This window comes from Trichomonas vaginalis, chromosome IV, assembly GCF_026262505.1.
Source record: "Trichomonas vaginalis G3 chromosome IV, whole genome shotgun sequence".
Lineage (NCBI taxonomy): Eukaryota > Parabasalia > Trichomonadida > Trichomonadidae > Trichomonas > Trichomonas vaginalis.
In genome coordinates, this window is record NC_067206.1 from 2,632,879 (window position 1) to 2,646,387 (window position 13,509).

Genomic DNA, 13,509 nt, shown 5'->3' on the forward strand with positions numbered 1-13,509 from the left:
TGCATAGTACATTTGAAGACGAATAATATTAGTCCAATTTTTTTTAACTTTGAAATTTTCAAAGATACAAAATTTATTACATTTAGAATTAATGCATTAATATATGCATTTGTTCCGTACCGAAAATGAACTTTACAAAAAGTGACATGAAAAGTCTTAATTACATTAAAGCCAAATGTAAACTTCATTGAGAAAAAGCAGTTTTGTCTCGTATTCAACGTAAAATCTTCAAAAGAAGACTAAACAAAAAGTGCTACACTGATAACAAAGATGAATTTCACATGGAACGCGATGATTCAATAACTGCAGAGTTGCGACATACAATTGCGGAAAATGTATGGACAACCACATGTAATGGTGGAGAACCATCGTATCTTTCAGAGGTCGAATTACTTGATTTTTATGGTGAAATCAATCAAAGAGCAAAAGGTCTTGCATGTGAAAAGGTAATCGAAGCTTATCAGATTGCCTACGAATTACTGGAGTATAGATACAGCAGAGCTTTATATCTAGCTGGCCTTGTTCATCCAGACGAATTTCCAACAAGAGGAAAAAGAATTGTTTACTTCGCTAGAAGTATATCTCCCCTCAAGATCATGGTTAAACAGAGTTTGCTCTGATCTCAACATTGAGATCAAAAGCTCAAAAGAAAATGAGGAAAAACGAGCAAAGTACTGTAACACAGCAACAGTTGCTAACTTCTTACATTAATTTCAGTATACGGCAGGAATTGATCCATGGAATAAGTGGAGTATTTATGAAACATCTCTGCTTCATCAAAGCGTTACAAAGTTATCTGCACTGAAAGCAACCCTCCTTTAACCAAAGAAGAGCATGAATTTGTGCTTGTTACTAGTATCTTCCCATATAATTCTGAAGGATACCGGATGAAACCATTTATTATTGTTCCAGGAATATAAAATTGTTCACAGGAACTCCGCTCCGTGAGAGCATTCCTTACAGGACAATCTTATGGATGGATGACAAAGAAGATATGGGATATCTTTAATTTAACTTTTATTATCGAAATCCAGAGATATCGCTCAAGTCTTGATGCTATCACAGCAGCTCAGCATAATATCGTATTCGGTGATAATCATATCAGCCGAGTAAGTTATTTTACTTGCAAACTTTTGAGTCTCTTCAGAATTGAACTCTTGACATTTCCAGCTTACTGCACAGTAGTTCTCCAGTTATTTGATGTAGGATGTGCAGCATCTTTGAGATCAAAGAATAACAGGTTAAAATATGTTCCGCTTTACACATATGAGCAAGATAATTTATCAAATACCCCAAAACCAAGGTTAAAAATTGTAAGAATTTTAATTGATGCTTGTGATTAAGTCAATGCATCAGTATGGTATTCATCCGTGGAACCCAGATAAAGCCTTATCCAACGAATTAACAAACAAAACATCAAACGCAATACCAAATCCCACATATATATTTAATTCTTCTTGCAAAAAATTAACATCTGACGCCGAATTACTTAAAATTGCGCAATTTGAAGCAATCAAATTCAAACATTAAATCAAGCACTGATAGTTATTGTAACAAATATTTCGAATTATTTAGATTATTATCCTCCAAATACAAAAATTCTCAGCAAAGGGATGAAATTGAGTCAATTTAATGGAGCAAAACGAAGTGAGGTGAAATTCACCACTTTGACACCTCGTATTTTTCAGATATATCGATTAATATTGAGTTTTATTGGGATGGAAAACATACTGAAAAACCTGCAATATCAACACCTTTTTATATAATATTGAATAAATAAAAATTTGTTTTTATTTTCCAAAAAGATATATGATACATTTTTATTATACAGGTTAAAAACTGTCTAGCTTTTGCTTTTAGTGCTCGACCAGAGGCATACATTGAAAATACAATCCTCTCCATGGTTTTTGTGTAGGATCTGATCTTCTCAAAACGATGATATTGACTATTATTATATGAATTGAATGTATTTATGAATATTTCGAAATTTTAATATAAATAATTTATTAAAAATAAAAATTGAACGTAAGTACAAAAAATATAATTTGAAAGCAAATTAAAAATTAACGATACGATAATTTGGAACTTTTACCTTTTGCCAATAAATATAAAAATAAAATTTTGGGAATTGGAACTTAAGAGTAGAGAGACCTTTGTTGATATGTATGAGGCTATGTATTTATGTGTAGATCTGAGTAAGCTTGGTTATCATATAGCGGTTTCTGATGAAATTGAGAACCTCGGAGACCCAAGACCTTTGTTGATATGTATGAGGCTATGTATTTGTGCGTAGTCATTAAACCCATTCTTGCAAATTAGAATATTATTTTATTTGTTATATTGAGCTTTCTTCCTGATAATTTGCATATCTTCAAAATCATTAAAGTAAGTAAAATCAGTTGTTTTTTCGGTGATTAATCTTAATTCTTCGCATTATATTTCTTTTTTTTGAAAAATCTTACTGTTTGGGGAAATTCTCTTTGCGAAATCTGTTGGCCTGAGGATTATCTGGTTGAATAAAAATATGTTCAATTCCCCTTTCGCATAATAATTAATGAAATTGTGTTTTATTTTCGAGAGTGTGCAAAACGTTCCCACTTCTTGAGAGGTACGTTTTGCAAATTTTTTTCTTTCATACATAGAAGATTTTTGGAAGATGATTGATCTCTACATGATATTATATCATATTTCTACATTGAGTCCTTAACAATATTAAATTGCAGGGTTTTCAAATCAAAAAACTAACTTTCGCTCTTTCAGGTCAAATCAGCAAGGCTCTTCTATATAGGTGTTGGATATATTATCAAACTGAAATGAAACTTTCCAGAGATGTCCATAAAATTATTTTGCAAAACATCCCTCTCAAAAAGTGGGAACGTTTTTGCAATTTTTCTTTATTTTTTGTACCATTATCGGTCCATAGAGCGAAATGGGGACCAGGTATTGTGCTTAATGCACGTTTGAGTACATTTGTTGTATACTCTGCAGTTTTCTGAGAAAAAGATTATGAGTGATCTCGTTTTTTCTTAAAGTCATTTTTTTCTTATCAAAAAAAATTAAAATTACGTAAAACTATGACAAAATTACGTAATTCACAATTTTAATGCTGAAAAATAGGAATATAAGCTTATAATACTACAGGTAGATTGAGCATCGATGCGCGCTAATGCCAACATGATTAATTTGAGTCGGTTTTATATATTATTGGAAATTAATCACAAATTGTCCATGAATATAAGTTATATTCTTCGATATTATGAGTTAATGAAGGCTACAATATTTGTAATCATGATTGGCTAGTTAAAATCTATTAGAATAAAAGAAATTGTAATTTAATAATATTGAATTGACATTTTAAATAATTTGAGGTCTAATCCATTATGAGTATGGTTATTACAGGTCACTTATTATTATTCTTTGATATACAAAGAGTTAAAACGATTTGGTAATGAGATATTGTAGAAAATAAAAATAACTGTAATCTATTGAAACTGATAAAAAAAATTAAATCCATTTATTTTTTATTCATATGTTATTATTGATGAGAATTAGATTCATTTAAAATTGAATACATATTTTTGAGAGAGTCAAAAATTTCAGGATCGATTTCATCTTCGCATTCATCCAAATATATTCTAAGCTCGGAATTTTCAAATGCATTCAAAATATTGGCAAAGTTTTCTTTACAAGAAGAGTTAAATAAAATTTCTTGTAAACAATTAATAATAAATTTTGGGTTAAATTCAACAAAATCCGAAAGAATTTCAAACACCTTTTCAAATTTGTCATTAAATATCGAAAGGGATATTGAATCTTTTATGATAATAGCGATGAGGATATTTATCAAAATTTCCTTATTTTTGAAGAGTGCGGGATAAATTTGTCAAGTGTCACTTTTCAATAACCTTAAATTACGCTGTTCTAATTTTTTAAAAAATAACCTTAAATTATATTTGAAGAAATTATGTCTATGATATATGTTTTATTCTAGAATCTTGGAGTTTTCATGCACTACACAAGAGCTCCAAGGTTCCAAGAGTGAATGCTCAATAGCAATTATAGAGATGTACCTTTTCAAAATGACTTTTACTGATTAAATTTAATCAATAGAAGACATTTTGAAAAGGTACCTCTACAATTAGATATACAAGAGATTCAAAGCTTCATTTCAGATAGATTTGAAACTTTGAAACTCTTGGTAGATTTTGAGTGAATGCTGACAATCATCTTTGAGAAGGTTTTCTTAAAGAAAACCTTCTCAAAGAGGTTTCTCAGGAGCCCTGAGGCTCCCTTTCGTAATGATTGGGAGCCTTGGGGCTCCTGAGACGAAGAATGGCTTCGCCGAATCTTTGATCAGCAGAGGCCAAATGAAAAGGCCTCTACTGATGGATTCTCAGGAGCCCTGAGGCTCCCTTTCGTAATGATTGGGAGCCTTGGGGCTCCTGAGACGAAGAATGGCTTCGCCGAATCTTTGATCAGCAGAGGCCAAATGAAAAGGCCTCTACTGATGGATTCTCAGGAGCCCTGAGGCTCCCTTTCGTAATGATTGGGAGCCTTGGGGCTCCTGAGACGAAGAATGGCTTCGCCGAATCTTTGATCAGCAGAGGCCAAATGAAAAGGCCTCTACTGATGGATTCTCAGGAGCCCTGAGGCTCCCTTTCGTAATGATTGGGAGCCTTGGGGCTCCTGAGACGAAGAATGGCTTCGCCGAATCTTTGATCAGCAGAGGCCAAATGAAAAGGCCTCTGCTGATGGATTCTCAGGAGCCCTGAGGCTCCCTTTCGTAATGATTGGGAGCCTTGGGGCTCCTGCAGCAGAGTATCGCTCCGCTCCATTAATTTTTTTTAAAAAAAAGTGCCGTGTGGCAAATTTGTCCTGTTCCCTCTCCTAACACATAACTCCACAACTACCCAAGTACTATATTGCCACTCCTTCCCGCATTGCATTTGAGAAACATTAAAAGTGGCGACAAGTGCACTTGCCATGGCATATTGTTGCGCGTATATACTACTTCTAATGAAAGAAGCAGTATATACGCGCAATTCGAGTGAGATTGCAGCAGAAAGTCGAGAAGAGAGCCCTTTCTTAAGGTTAGGACTCCCTTCTCGACTTTATTATATACAATGAAATATAAATCATAGTATATTTTTGTCACTTTTCACATCGTATTACCCCGATAGAAACAAAACAAAACGACTTTCTTGATATATCAATAAATGGCACGGATAATTTATTGGATGCATTGGAAAAATATTTTAATACATATCCTATTGAGCAAAATCGATTTCAAAAAGATGAAATATTAGAATGGCCCAAGTATTTAATCATACAATTAAACTTTCGTAAGACGAAATGGTGGAAGTGAAGTGATGTTGAAACCTTGATATTTCCTCGAAATTTCTACAAAACATATATTAGACATAAAGCATATATCTTATTTTATTAAGAATGTTGAATAATAATATTATTAAATATTAAGCTTTAAAAAAGCTAATTAAATTCAAAAATGAATATATATTATTATTGGATAAATATTAATCAGAACAAATGATTTTTTTATTAATGCTATGTAATAAACAGAAATTCATCAAAAGTGACAGCTCTCAATTTTTGACATTTGTAAATTCTAAATTGAATGAGAAAAATGAAATAACACTAAGCATAATACAATATTCTAGATTTAATTATAATTAGGAAAAAGTTAGTTTTGAGAGTACTTTTCATAGGCATATAGAATGAAATCTTCTGAAAAATAATATCACATAAACTCATATTATTTTCTAATATATAACTATTTTATATAAAAATCAAATTCAATGATCTTAAAAGCGAAGGATAAACCTCAAAATTTACGAATATAATGAGTGGGAATATAATGCTTATCTATCATAAAACCATATGAAATATCAATTTTTTGCTTTACGCCTAATTTTTGACGACAATTAGCAAAAAATGTTAAATGTTAACACTAAGTCCATTTGAATATGAAAAATAAAATTGACTTTGATTAAATGTTTTTATTTATCATGCAATTCTTCTTGCGACCAAAGATTTGAATAAAATTTCAAAAAATAAGATAGCTTAAAAATAATATACGGTAGTGTTTACTAAATAGATGAATAGTATATAAATTCTATTAAAATGGATTTGATCCAAAAAAGATATATAAAATTTGATCATAAATAAAATCGTTTTAAATTACTTCTTCATTTAAATTATAACAATTATTTTTGATTTTTATTTATCATCCACATTCAAATTTGAATCTATATCACAAAAGAAGGACCACTTTTATGATATGCCAAATCTATAAACAGAGAATGGCTATTTGAAGCTAAAAGAAGAATAGAAGAAGGTGAATATTACAAAAGTGTGGGAAAGGAAGTTGAATGGAAAATGGTAAAATTAAATTGAATGTTGCCGAAAATACAATAAGAAGAGCATTTCAACTTCAAGAAATCGAATTACCAAAAGTTAGTCGCGGCAGAAAACCAAATCCACCAACATTTGAACAAAAACAATTAATTAATTCTTGTGTTTCACAATATAAAGGAGGAATTTCAAAAACTTATTTATTGATTAAAAGGTTTCAAAATATTGTTCAAAATCCCGATTGTGAGAAAGAAAAAGAAGAAATTGCAAAAGAATTTGAAAATATAGAAGATTTGACAAAAGATCAAATTTTTGACAATTTACAAAAAATAAAGCCTCATCAAGTGGAAAAATTTATGATGGAATCAGGTTTATCTTCAAAAAGAGATTACAAACCAGCAGATCCACCTACCAAATATCGTGCCATATCAAAGAATTTGATATGGCACTGCGATATTCATTACCCTCACGGTAATGTTTCTTTTCCATTCTTTGCCATATTGAATGATATGACACGTAAAGTTCTCAAAACTAAATTATTGAAAAACAAGTCTTCCAACTCAACAGCGAATATTTTAAGAAAACTTTTAGAGGAGTTTATCCCTTACTGCATCTGGACCGATAACGGCGGTGAAAACCGCGGTGAATTCGGCCAGGTTATGCAGGAAAACGGAATAGTTTGGAAGCACACCTTGCCGTATATGCCAAGACAGAACGGCAAGGTGGAGCGCCTGTGGCCAAGCTTAGAAAAGTTTTTGCCAGACGAGTTGGATGATATTCAACAAATCAAGGACTCAGTTCAGCAGTTCATTGAAAAATACAACAATACACCACATTTATCTCTCGATATTAATCCAAAAACGAATAGTAATTACACTCCTAACGAATTATTCGAAGTTTCAAAATTTTGGTACGAGCCAGAAATGCAAAAATGGGAGTTATATATCAAAGAGGAATGGGTTTTAGCAAAATTTGAATAATTACATCATTTTAAATGACTTCTAAACAATTTTATTTATGATCAAATTTTATATATCTTTTTGGATCAAATCCATTTTAATAGAATTTATATACTATTCATCTATTAGTAAACACTACCGTATATTATTTTTAAGCTATCTTATTTTTTGAAATTTTATTCAAATCTTTGGTCGCAAGAAGAATTGCATGATAAATAAAAACATTTAATCAAAGTCAATTTTATTTTTCATATTCAAATGGACTGAGTGTTAACATTTAACATTTTTTGCTAATTGTCGTCAAAAATTAGGCGTAAAGCAAAAATTGATATTTCATATGGTTTTATGATAGATAAGCATTATATTCCCACTCATTATATTCGTAAATTTTGAGGTTTATCCTTCGCTTTTAAGATCATTGAATTTGATTTTTATATAAAATAGTTATATATTAGAAAATAATATGAGTTTATGTGATATTATTTTTCAGAAGATTTTGTGTTCTTCTTCAAAATTTTATTTTTTATTAAAAAGAATCTTTACAAAATATACATTTACTTTAATTAATATTTAAAAACGTGCTCTATCAAAAGTTCCAAAAATTCAATATTATAGCTTTTCTGAGGTGTCACTTTTGATGAATTTCTGTTTTCAACACTAGACAAAAACAATTATATTAGATGCACATGATTAACATCTCTTGGTCTGATGATGTTTTTCAATTAAAAGATTATTATATACAGTTGAATTTACAAAATTCTTAATTCATAATTGCATGGCACAAGAGAGGTATGATCTGCTTATATGTTAATGATAGATATACCATATTATTTCCATTACTATAAATAACTTAAAGAAATATATCTTCTAAGTGTATTTTTTGTTCAATTTTGTTTGAAAAAAAAATTAAAACGCATTTCTTATCTTGTTTAGCTTTGATAAGTTGGATTAAATAATATTACTAAATACAAATCATGATAACAATTATATATCCATGCTAAATGCCTGAAGATCTGGTGAAAATATTGAGATATGCCTCACTTCCATCATTTCGTCTTACCACATAAAAATATGTGATTTTTAAAACAAGTTAGCTGATATGCTTTTAACAAAACCGAATCAAAAGTATTCAAAAAAATCTGAAATTGTAAAATATCTTAATCAAAAATAAAGGGTTGATCTTCATTTTCGGGATTTCAAAAAAATTTGGAATTTCACCTCCCAAACACACAGATTGTCCAGTTCATTGGCATAGAGAATATCCGATTTCCAGTGTTTTACTCTGAATCTTATTAGTTAAATACCGAATTTCGAACATAAATTCATCAAAATCGAATAAAGAGACTACCAAAAACGACACAAATATAATCAAGTCACAATCATTTAACAGGAACTCCTTAAATGAAGATTTTTACAATTTTAATCTCTATATTTTAGAAAAAAATATGCTCAGTCACAAACACAATTACTATGTTATGGAACAAGGCATTGACACTCGAATCTCTGGCCAATTCGAGGAACATCCAAAATTTCAATAATCTTATCCCACAGAATCCATAGCCCAAAAACTTTAATTTGCATAGTACATTTGAAGACGAATAATATTAGTCCAATTTTTTTTAACTTTGAAATTTTCAAAGATACAAAATTTATTACATTTAGAATTAATGCATTAATATATGCATTTGTTCCGTACCGAAAATGAACTTTACAAAAAGTGACATGAAAAGTCTTAATTACATTAAAGCCAAATGTAAACTTCATTGAGAAAAAGCAGTTTTGTCTCGTATTCAACGTAAAATCTTCAAAAGAAGACTAAACAAAAAGTGCTACACTGATAACAAAGATGAATTTCACATGGAACGCGATGATTCAATAACTGCAGAGTTGCGACATACAATTGCGGAAAATGTATGGACAACCACATGTAATGGTGGAGAACCATCGTATCTTTCAGAGGTCGAATTACTTGATTTTTATGGTGAAATCAATCAAAGAGCAAAAGGTCTTGCATGTGAAAAGGTAATCGAAGCTTATCAGATTGCCTACGAATTACTGGAGTATAGATACAGCAGAGCTTTATATCTAGCTGGCCTTGTTCATCCAGACGAATTTCCAACAAGAGGAAAAAGAATTGTTTACTTCGCTAGAAGTATATCTCCCCTCAAGATCATGGTTAAACAGAGTTTGCTCTGATCTCAACATTGAGATCAAAAGCTCAAAAGAAAATGAGGAAAAACGAGCAAAGTACTGTAACACAGCAACAGTTGCTAACTTCTTACATTAATTTCAGTATACGGCAGGAATTGATCCATGGAATAAGTGGAGTATTTATGAAACATCTCTGCTTCATCAAAGCGTTACAAAGTTATCTGCACTGAAAGCAACCCTCCTTTAACCAAAGAAGAGCATGAATTTGTGCTTGTTACTAGTATCTTCCCATATAATTCTGAAGGATACCGGATGAAACCATTTATTATTGTTCCAGGAATATAAAATTGTTCACAGGAACTCCGCTCCGTGAGAGCATTCCTTACAGGACAATCTTATGGATGGATGACAAAGAAGATATGGGATATCTTTAATTTAACTTTTATTATCGAAATCCAGAGATATCGCTCAAGTCTTGATGCTATCACAGCAGCTCAGCATAATATCGTATTCGGTGATAATCATATCAGCCGAGTAAGTTATTTTACTTGCAAACTTTTGAGTCTCTTCAGAATTGAACTCTTGACATTTCCAGCTTACTGCACAGTAGTTCTCCAGTTATTTGATGTAGGATGTGCAGCATCTTTGAGATCAAAGAATAACAGGTTAAAATATGTTCCGCTTTACACATATGAGCAAGATAATTTATCAAATACCCCAAAACCAAGGTTAAAAATTGTAAGAATTTTAATTGATGCTTGTGATTAAGTCAATGCATCAGTATGGTATTCATCCGTGGAACCCAGATAAAGCCTTATCCAACGAATTAACAAACAAAACATCAAACGCAATACCAAATCCCACATATATATTTAATTCTTCTTGCAAAAAATTAACATCTGACGCCGAATTACTTAAAATTGCGCAATTTGAAGCAATCAAATTCAAACATTAAATCAAGCACTGATAGTTATTGTAACAAATATTTCGAATTATTTAGATTATTATCCTCCAAATACAAAAATTCTCAGCAAAGGGATGAAATTGAGTCAATTTAATGGAGCAAAACGAAGTGAGGTGAAATTCACCACTTTGACACCTCGTATTTTTCAGATATATCGATTAATATTGAGTTTTATTGGGATGGAAAACATACTGAAAAACCTGCAATATCAACACCTTTTTATATAATATTGAATAAATAAAAATTTGTTTTTATTTTCCAAAAAGATATATGATACATTTTTATTATACAGGTTAAAAACTGTCTAGCTTTTGCTTTTAGTGCTCGACCAGAGGCATACATTGAAAATACAATCCTCTCCATGGTTTTTGTGTAGGATCTGATCTTCTCAAAACGATGATATTGACTATTATTATATGAATTGAATGTATTTATGAATATTTCGAAATTTTAATATAAATAATTTATTAAAAATAAAAATTGAACGTAAGTACAAAAAATATAATTTGAAAGCAAATTAAAAATTAACGATACGATAATTTGGAACTTTTACCTTTTGCCAATAAATATAAAAATAAAATTTTGGGAATTGGAACTTAAGAGTAGAGAGACCTTTGTTGATATGTATGAGGCTATGTATTTATGTGTAGATCTGAGTAAGCTTGGTTATCATATAGCGGTTTCTGATGAAATTGAGAACCTCGGAGACCCAAGACCTTTGTTGATATGTATGAGGCTATGTATTTGTGCGTAGTCATTAAACCCATTCTTGCAAATTAGAATATTATTTTATTTGTTATATTGAGCTTTCTTCCTGATAATTTGCATATCTTCAAAATCATTAAAGTAAGTAAAATCAGTTGTTTTTTCGGTGATTAATCTTAATTCTTCGCATTATATTTCTTTTTTTTGAAAAATCTTACTGTTTGGGGAAATTCTCTTTGCGAAATCTGTTGGCCTGAGGATTATCTGGTTGAATAAAAATATGTTCAATTCCCCTTTCGCATAATAATTAATGAAATTGTGTTTTATTTTCGAGAGTGTGCAAAACGTTCCCACTTCTTGAGAGGTACGTTTTGCAAATTTTTTTCTTTCATACATAGAAGATTTTTGGAAGATGATTGATCTCTACATGATATTATATCATATTTCTACATTGAGTCCTTAACAATATTAAATTGCAGGGTTTTCAAATCAAAAAACTAACTTTCGCTCTTTCAGGTCAAATCAGCAAGGCTCTTCTATATAGGTGTTGGATATATTATCAAACTGAAATGAAACTTTCCAGAGATGTCCATAAAATTATTTTGCAAAACATCCCTCTCAAAAAGTGGGAACGTTTTTGCAATTTTTCTTTATTTTTTGTACCATTATCGGTCCATAGAGCGAAATGGGGACCAGGTATTGTGCTTAATGCACGTTTGAGTACATTTGTTGTATACTCTGCAGTTTTCTGAGAAAAAGATTATGAGTGATCTCGTTTTTTCTTAAAGTCATTTTTTTCTTATCAAAAAAAATTAAAATTACGTAAAACTATGACAAAATTACGTAATTCACAATTTTAATGCTGAAAAATAGGAATATAAGCTTATAATACTACAGGTAGATTGAGCATCGATGCGCGCTAATGCCAACATGATTAATTTGAGTCGGTTTTATATATTATTGGAAATTAATCACAAATTGTCCATGAATATAAGTTATATTCTTCGATATTATGAGTTAATGAAGGCTACAATATTTGTAATCATGATTGGCTAGTTAAAATCTATTAGAATAAAAGAAATTGTAATTTAATAATATTGAATTGACATTTTAAATAATTTGAGGTCTAATCCATTATGAGTATGGTTATTACAGGTCACTTATTATTATTCTTTGATATACAAAGAGTTAAAACGATTTGGTAATGAGATATTGTAGAAAATAAAAATAACTGTAATCTATTGAAACTGATAAAAAAAATTAAATCCATTTATTTTTTATTCATATGTTATTATTGATGAGAATTAGATTCATTTAAAATTGAATACATATTTTTGAGAGAGTCAAAAATTTCAGGATCGATTTCATCTTCGCATTCATCCAAATATATTCTAAGCTCGGAATTTTCAAATGCATTCAAAATATTGGCAAAGTTTTCTTTACAAGAAGAGTTAAATAAAATTTCTTGTAAACAATTAATAATAAATTTTGGGTTAAATTCAACAAAATCCGAAAGAATTTCAAACACCTTTTCAAATTTGTCATTAAATATCGAAAGGGATATTGAATCTTTTATGATAATAGCGATGAGGATATTTATCAAAATTTCCTTATTTTTGAAGAGTGCGGGATAAATTTGTCAAGTGTCACTTTTCAATAACCTTAAATTACGCTGTTCTAATTTTTTAAAAAATAACCTTAAATTATATTTGAAGAAATTATGTCTATGATATATGTTTTATTCTAGAATCTTGGAGTTTTCATGCACTACACAAGAGCTCCAAGGTTCCAAGAGTGAATGCTCAATAGCAATTATAGAGATGTACCTTTTCAAAATGACTTTTACTGATTAAATTTAATCAATAGAAGACATTTTGAAAAGGTACCTCTACAATTAGATATACAAGAGATTCAAAGCTTCATTTCAGATAGATTTGAAACTTTGAAACTCTTGGTAGATTTTGAGTGAATGCTGACAATCATCTTTGAGAAGGTTTTCTTAAAGAAAACCTTCTCAAAGAGGTTTCTCAGGAGCCCTGAGGCTCCCTTTCGTAATGATTGGGAGCCTTGGGGCTCCTGAGACGAAGAATGGCTTCGCCGAATCTTTGATCAGCAGAGGCCAAATGAAAAGGCCTCTACTGATGGATTCTCAGGAGCCCTGAGGCTCCCTTTCGTAATGATTGGGAGCCTTGGGGCTCCTGAGACGAAGAATGGCTTCGCCGAATCTTTGATCAGCAGAGGCCAAATGAAAAGGCCTCTGCTGATGGATTCTCAGGAGCCCTGAGGCTCCCTTTCGTAATGATTGGGAGCCTTGGGGCTCCTGAGACGAAGAATGGCTTCGCCGAATCTTTGATCAGC

At 30.8% G+C, this 13,509-nt stretch overlaps 4 protein-coding genes across 4 annotated transcripts, besides 8 other annotated features; all 4 read left to right on the forward strand.

The window, feature by feature from the left end:
* Nucleotides 1-281: 281 nt before the first annotated feature.
* TVAGG3_0016140 (uncharacterized protein) lies at nucleotides 282-620 on the forward strand (the record flags this gene model as incomplete). The annotated part of the gene is made up of 1 exon (XM_051220037.1): nucleotides 282-620. The coding sequence occupies one exon, from the start codon at nucleotides 282-284 to the stop codon at nucleotides 618-620; it is 339 nt and encodes a 112-aa protein (XP_051105023.1).
* Nucleotides 621-980: 360 nt separating this feature from the next.
* On the forward strand, nucleotides 981-1,343 carry TVAGG3_0016150 (DDE endonuclease family; the record flags this gene model as incomplete). Its single annotated transcript, XM_051220038.1, has 1 exon — nucleotides 981-1,343. The coding sequence occupies one exon, from the start codon at nucleotides 981-983 to the stop codon at nucleotides 1,341-1,343; it is 363 nt and encodes a 120-aa protein (XP_051105024.1).
* A 2,522-nt stretch (nucleotides 1,344-3,865) lies between these two features.
* Nucleotides 3,866-4,883: a mobile genetic element.
* Nucleotides 4,850-4,883: a terminal%2Cinverted (terminal inverted repeat of MuDR-4N1_TV transposon ID:TVAGG3_0016160).
* A 687-nt stretch (nucleotides 4,884-5,570) lies between these two features.
* Nucleotides 5,571-5,607: a mobile genetic element.
* Nucleotides 5,571-5,607: a terminal%2Cinverted (terminal inverted repeat of Banshee-A3 transposon ID:TVAGG3_0016170).
* A 758-nt stretch (nucleotides 5,608-6,365) lies between these two features.
* Nucleotides 6,366-7,349: a mobile genetic element.
* Nucleotides 7,350-7,950: 601 nt separating this feature from the next.
* Nucleotides 7,951-7,988: a mobile genetic element.
* Nucleotides 7,951-7,988: a terminal%2Cinverted (terminal inverted repeat of Banshee-A3 transposon ID:TVAGG3_0016190).
* Nucleotides 7,989-9,188: 1,200 nt separating this feature from the next.
* Nucleotides 9,189-9,527, forward strand: TVAGG3_0016200 (uncharacterized protein; the record flags this gene model as incomplete). The annotated part of the gene is made up of 1 exon (XM_051221087.1): nucleotides 9,189-9,527. The coding sequence occupies one exon, from the start codon at nucleotides 9,189-9,191 to the stop codon at nucleotides 9,525-9,527; it is 339 nt and encodes a 112-aa protein (XP_051106073.1).
* Nucleotides 9,528-9,887: 360 nt separating this feature from the next.
* TVAGG3_0016210 (DDE endonuclease family) lies at nucleotides 9,888-10,250 on the forward strand (the record flags this gene model as incomplete). The annotated part of the gene is made up of 1 exon (XM_001291618.1): nucleotides 9,888-10,250. The coding sequence occupies one exon, from the start codon at nucleotides 9,888-9,890 to the stop codon at nucleotides 10,248-10,250; it is 363 nt and encodes a 120-aa protein (XP_001291619.1).
* Nucleotides 10,251-12,772: 2,522 nt separating this feature from the next.
* Nucleotides 12,773-13,509: a mobile genetic element.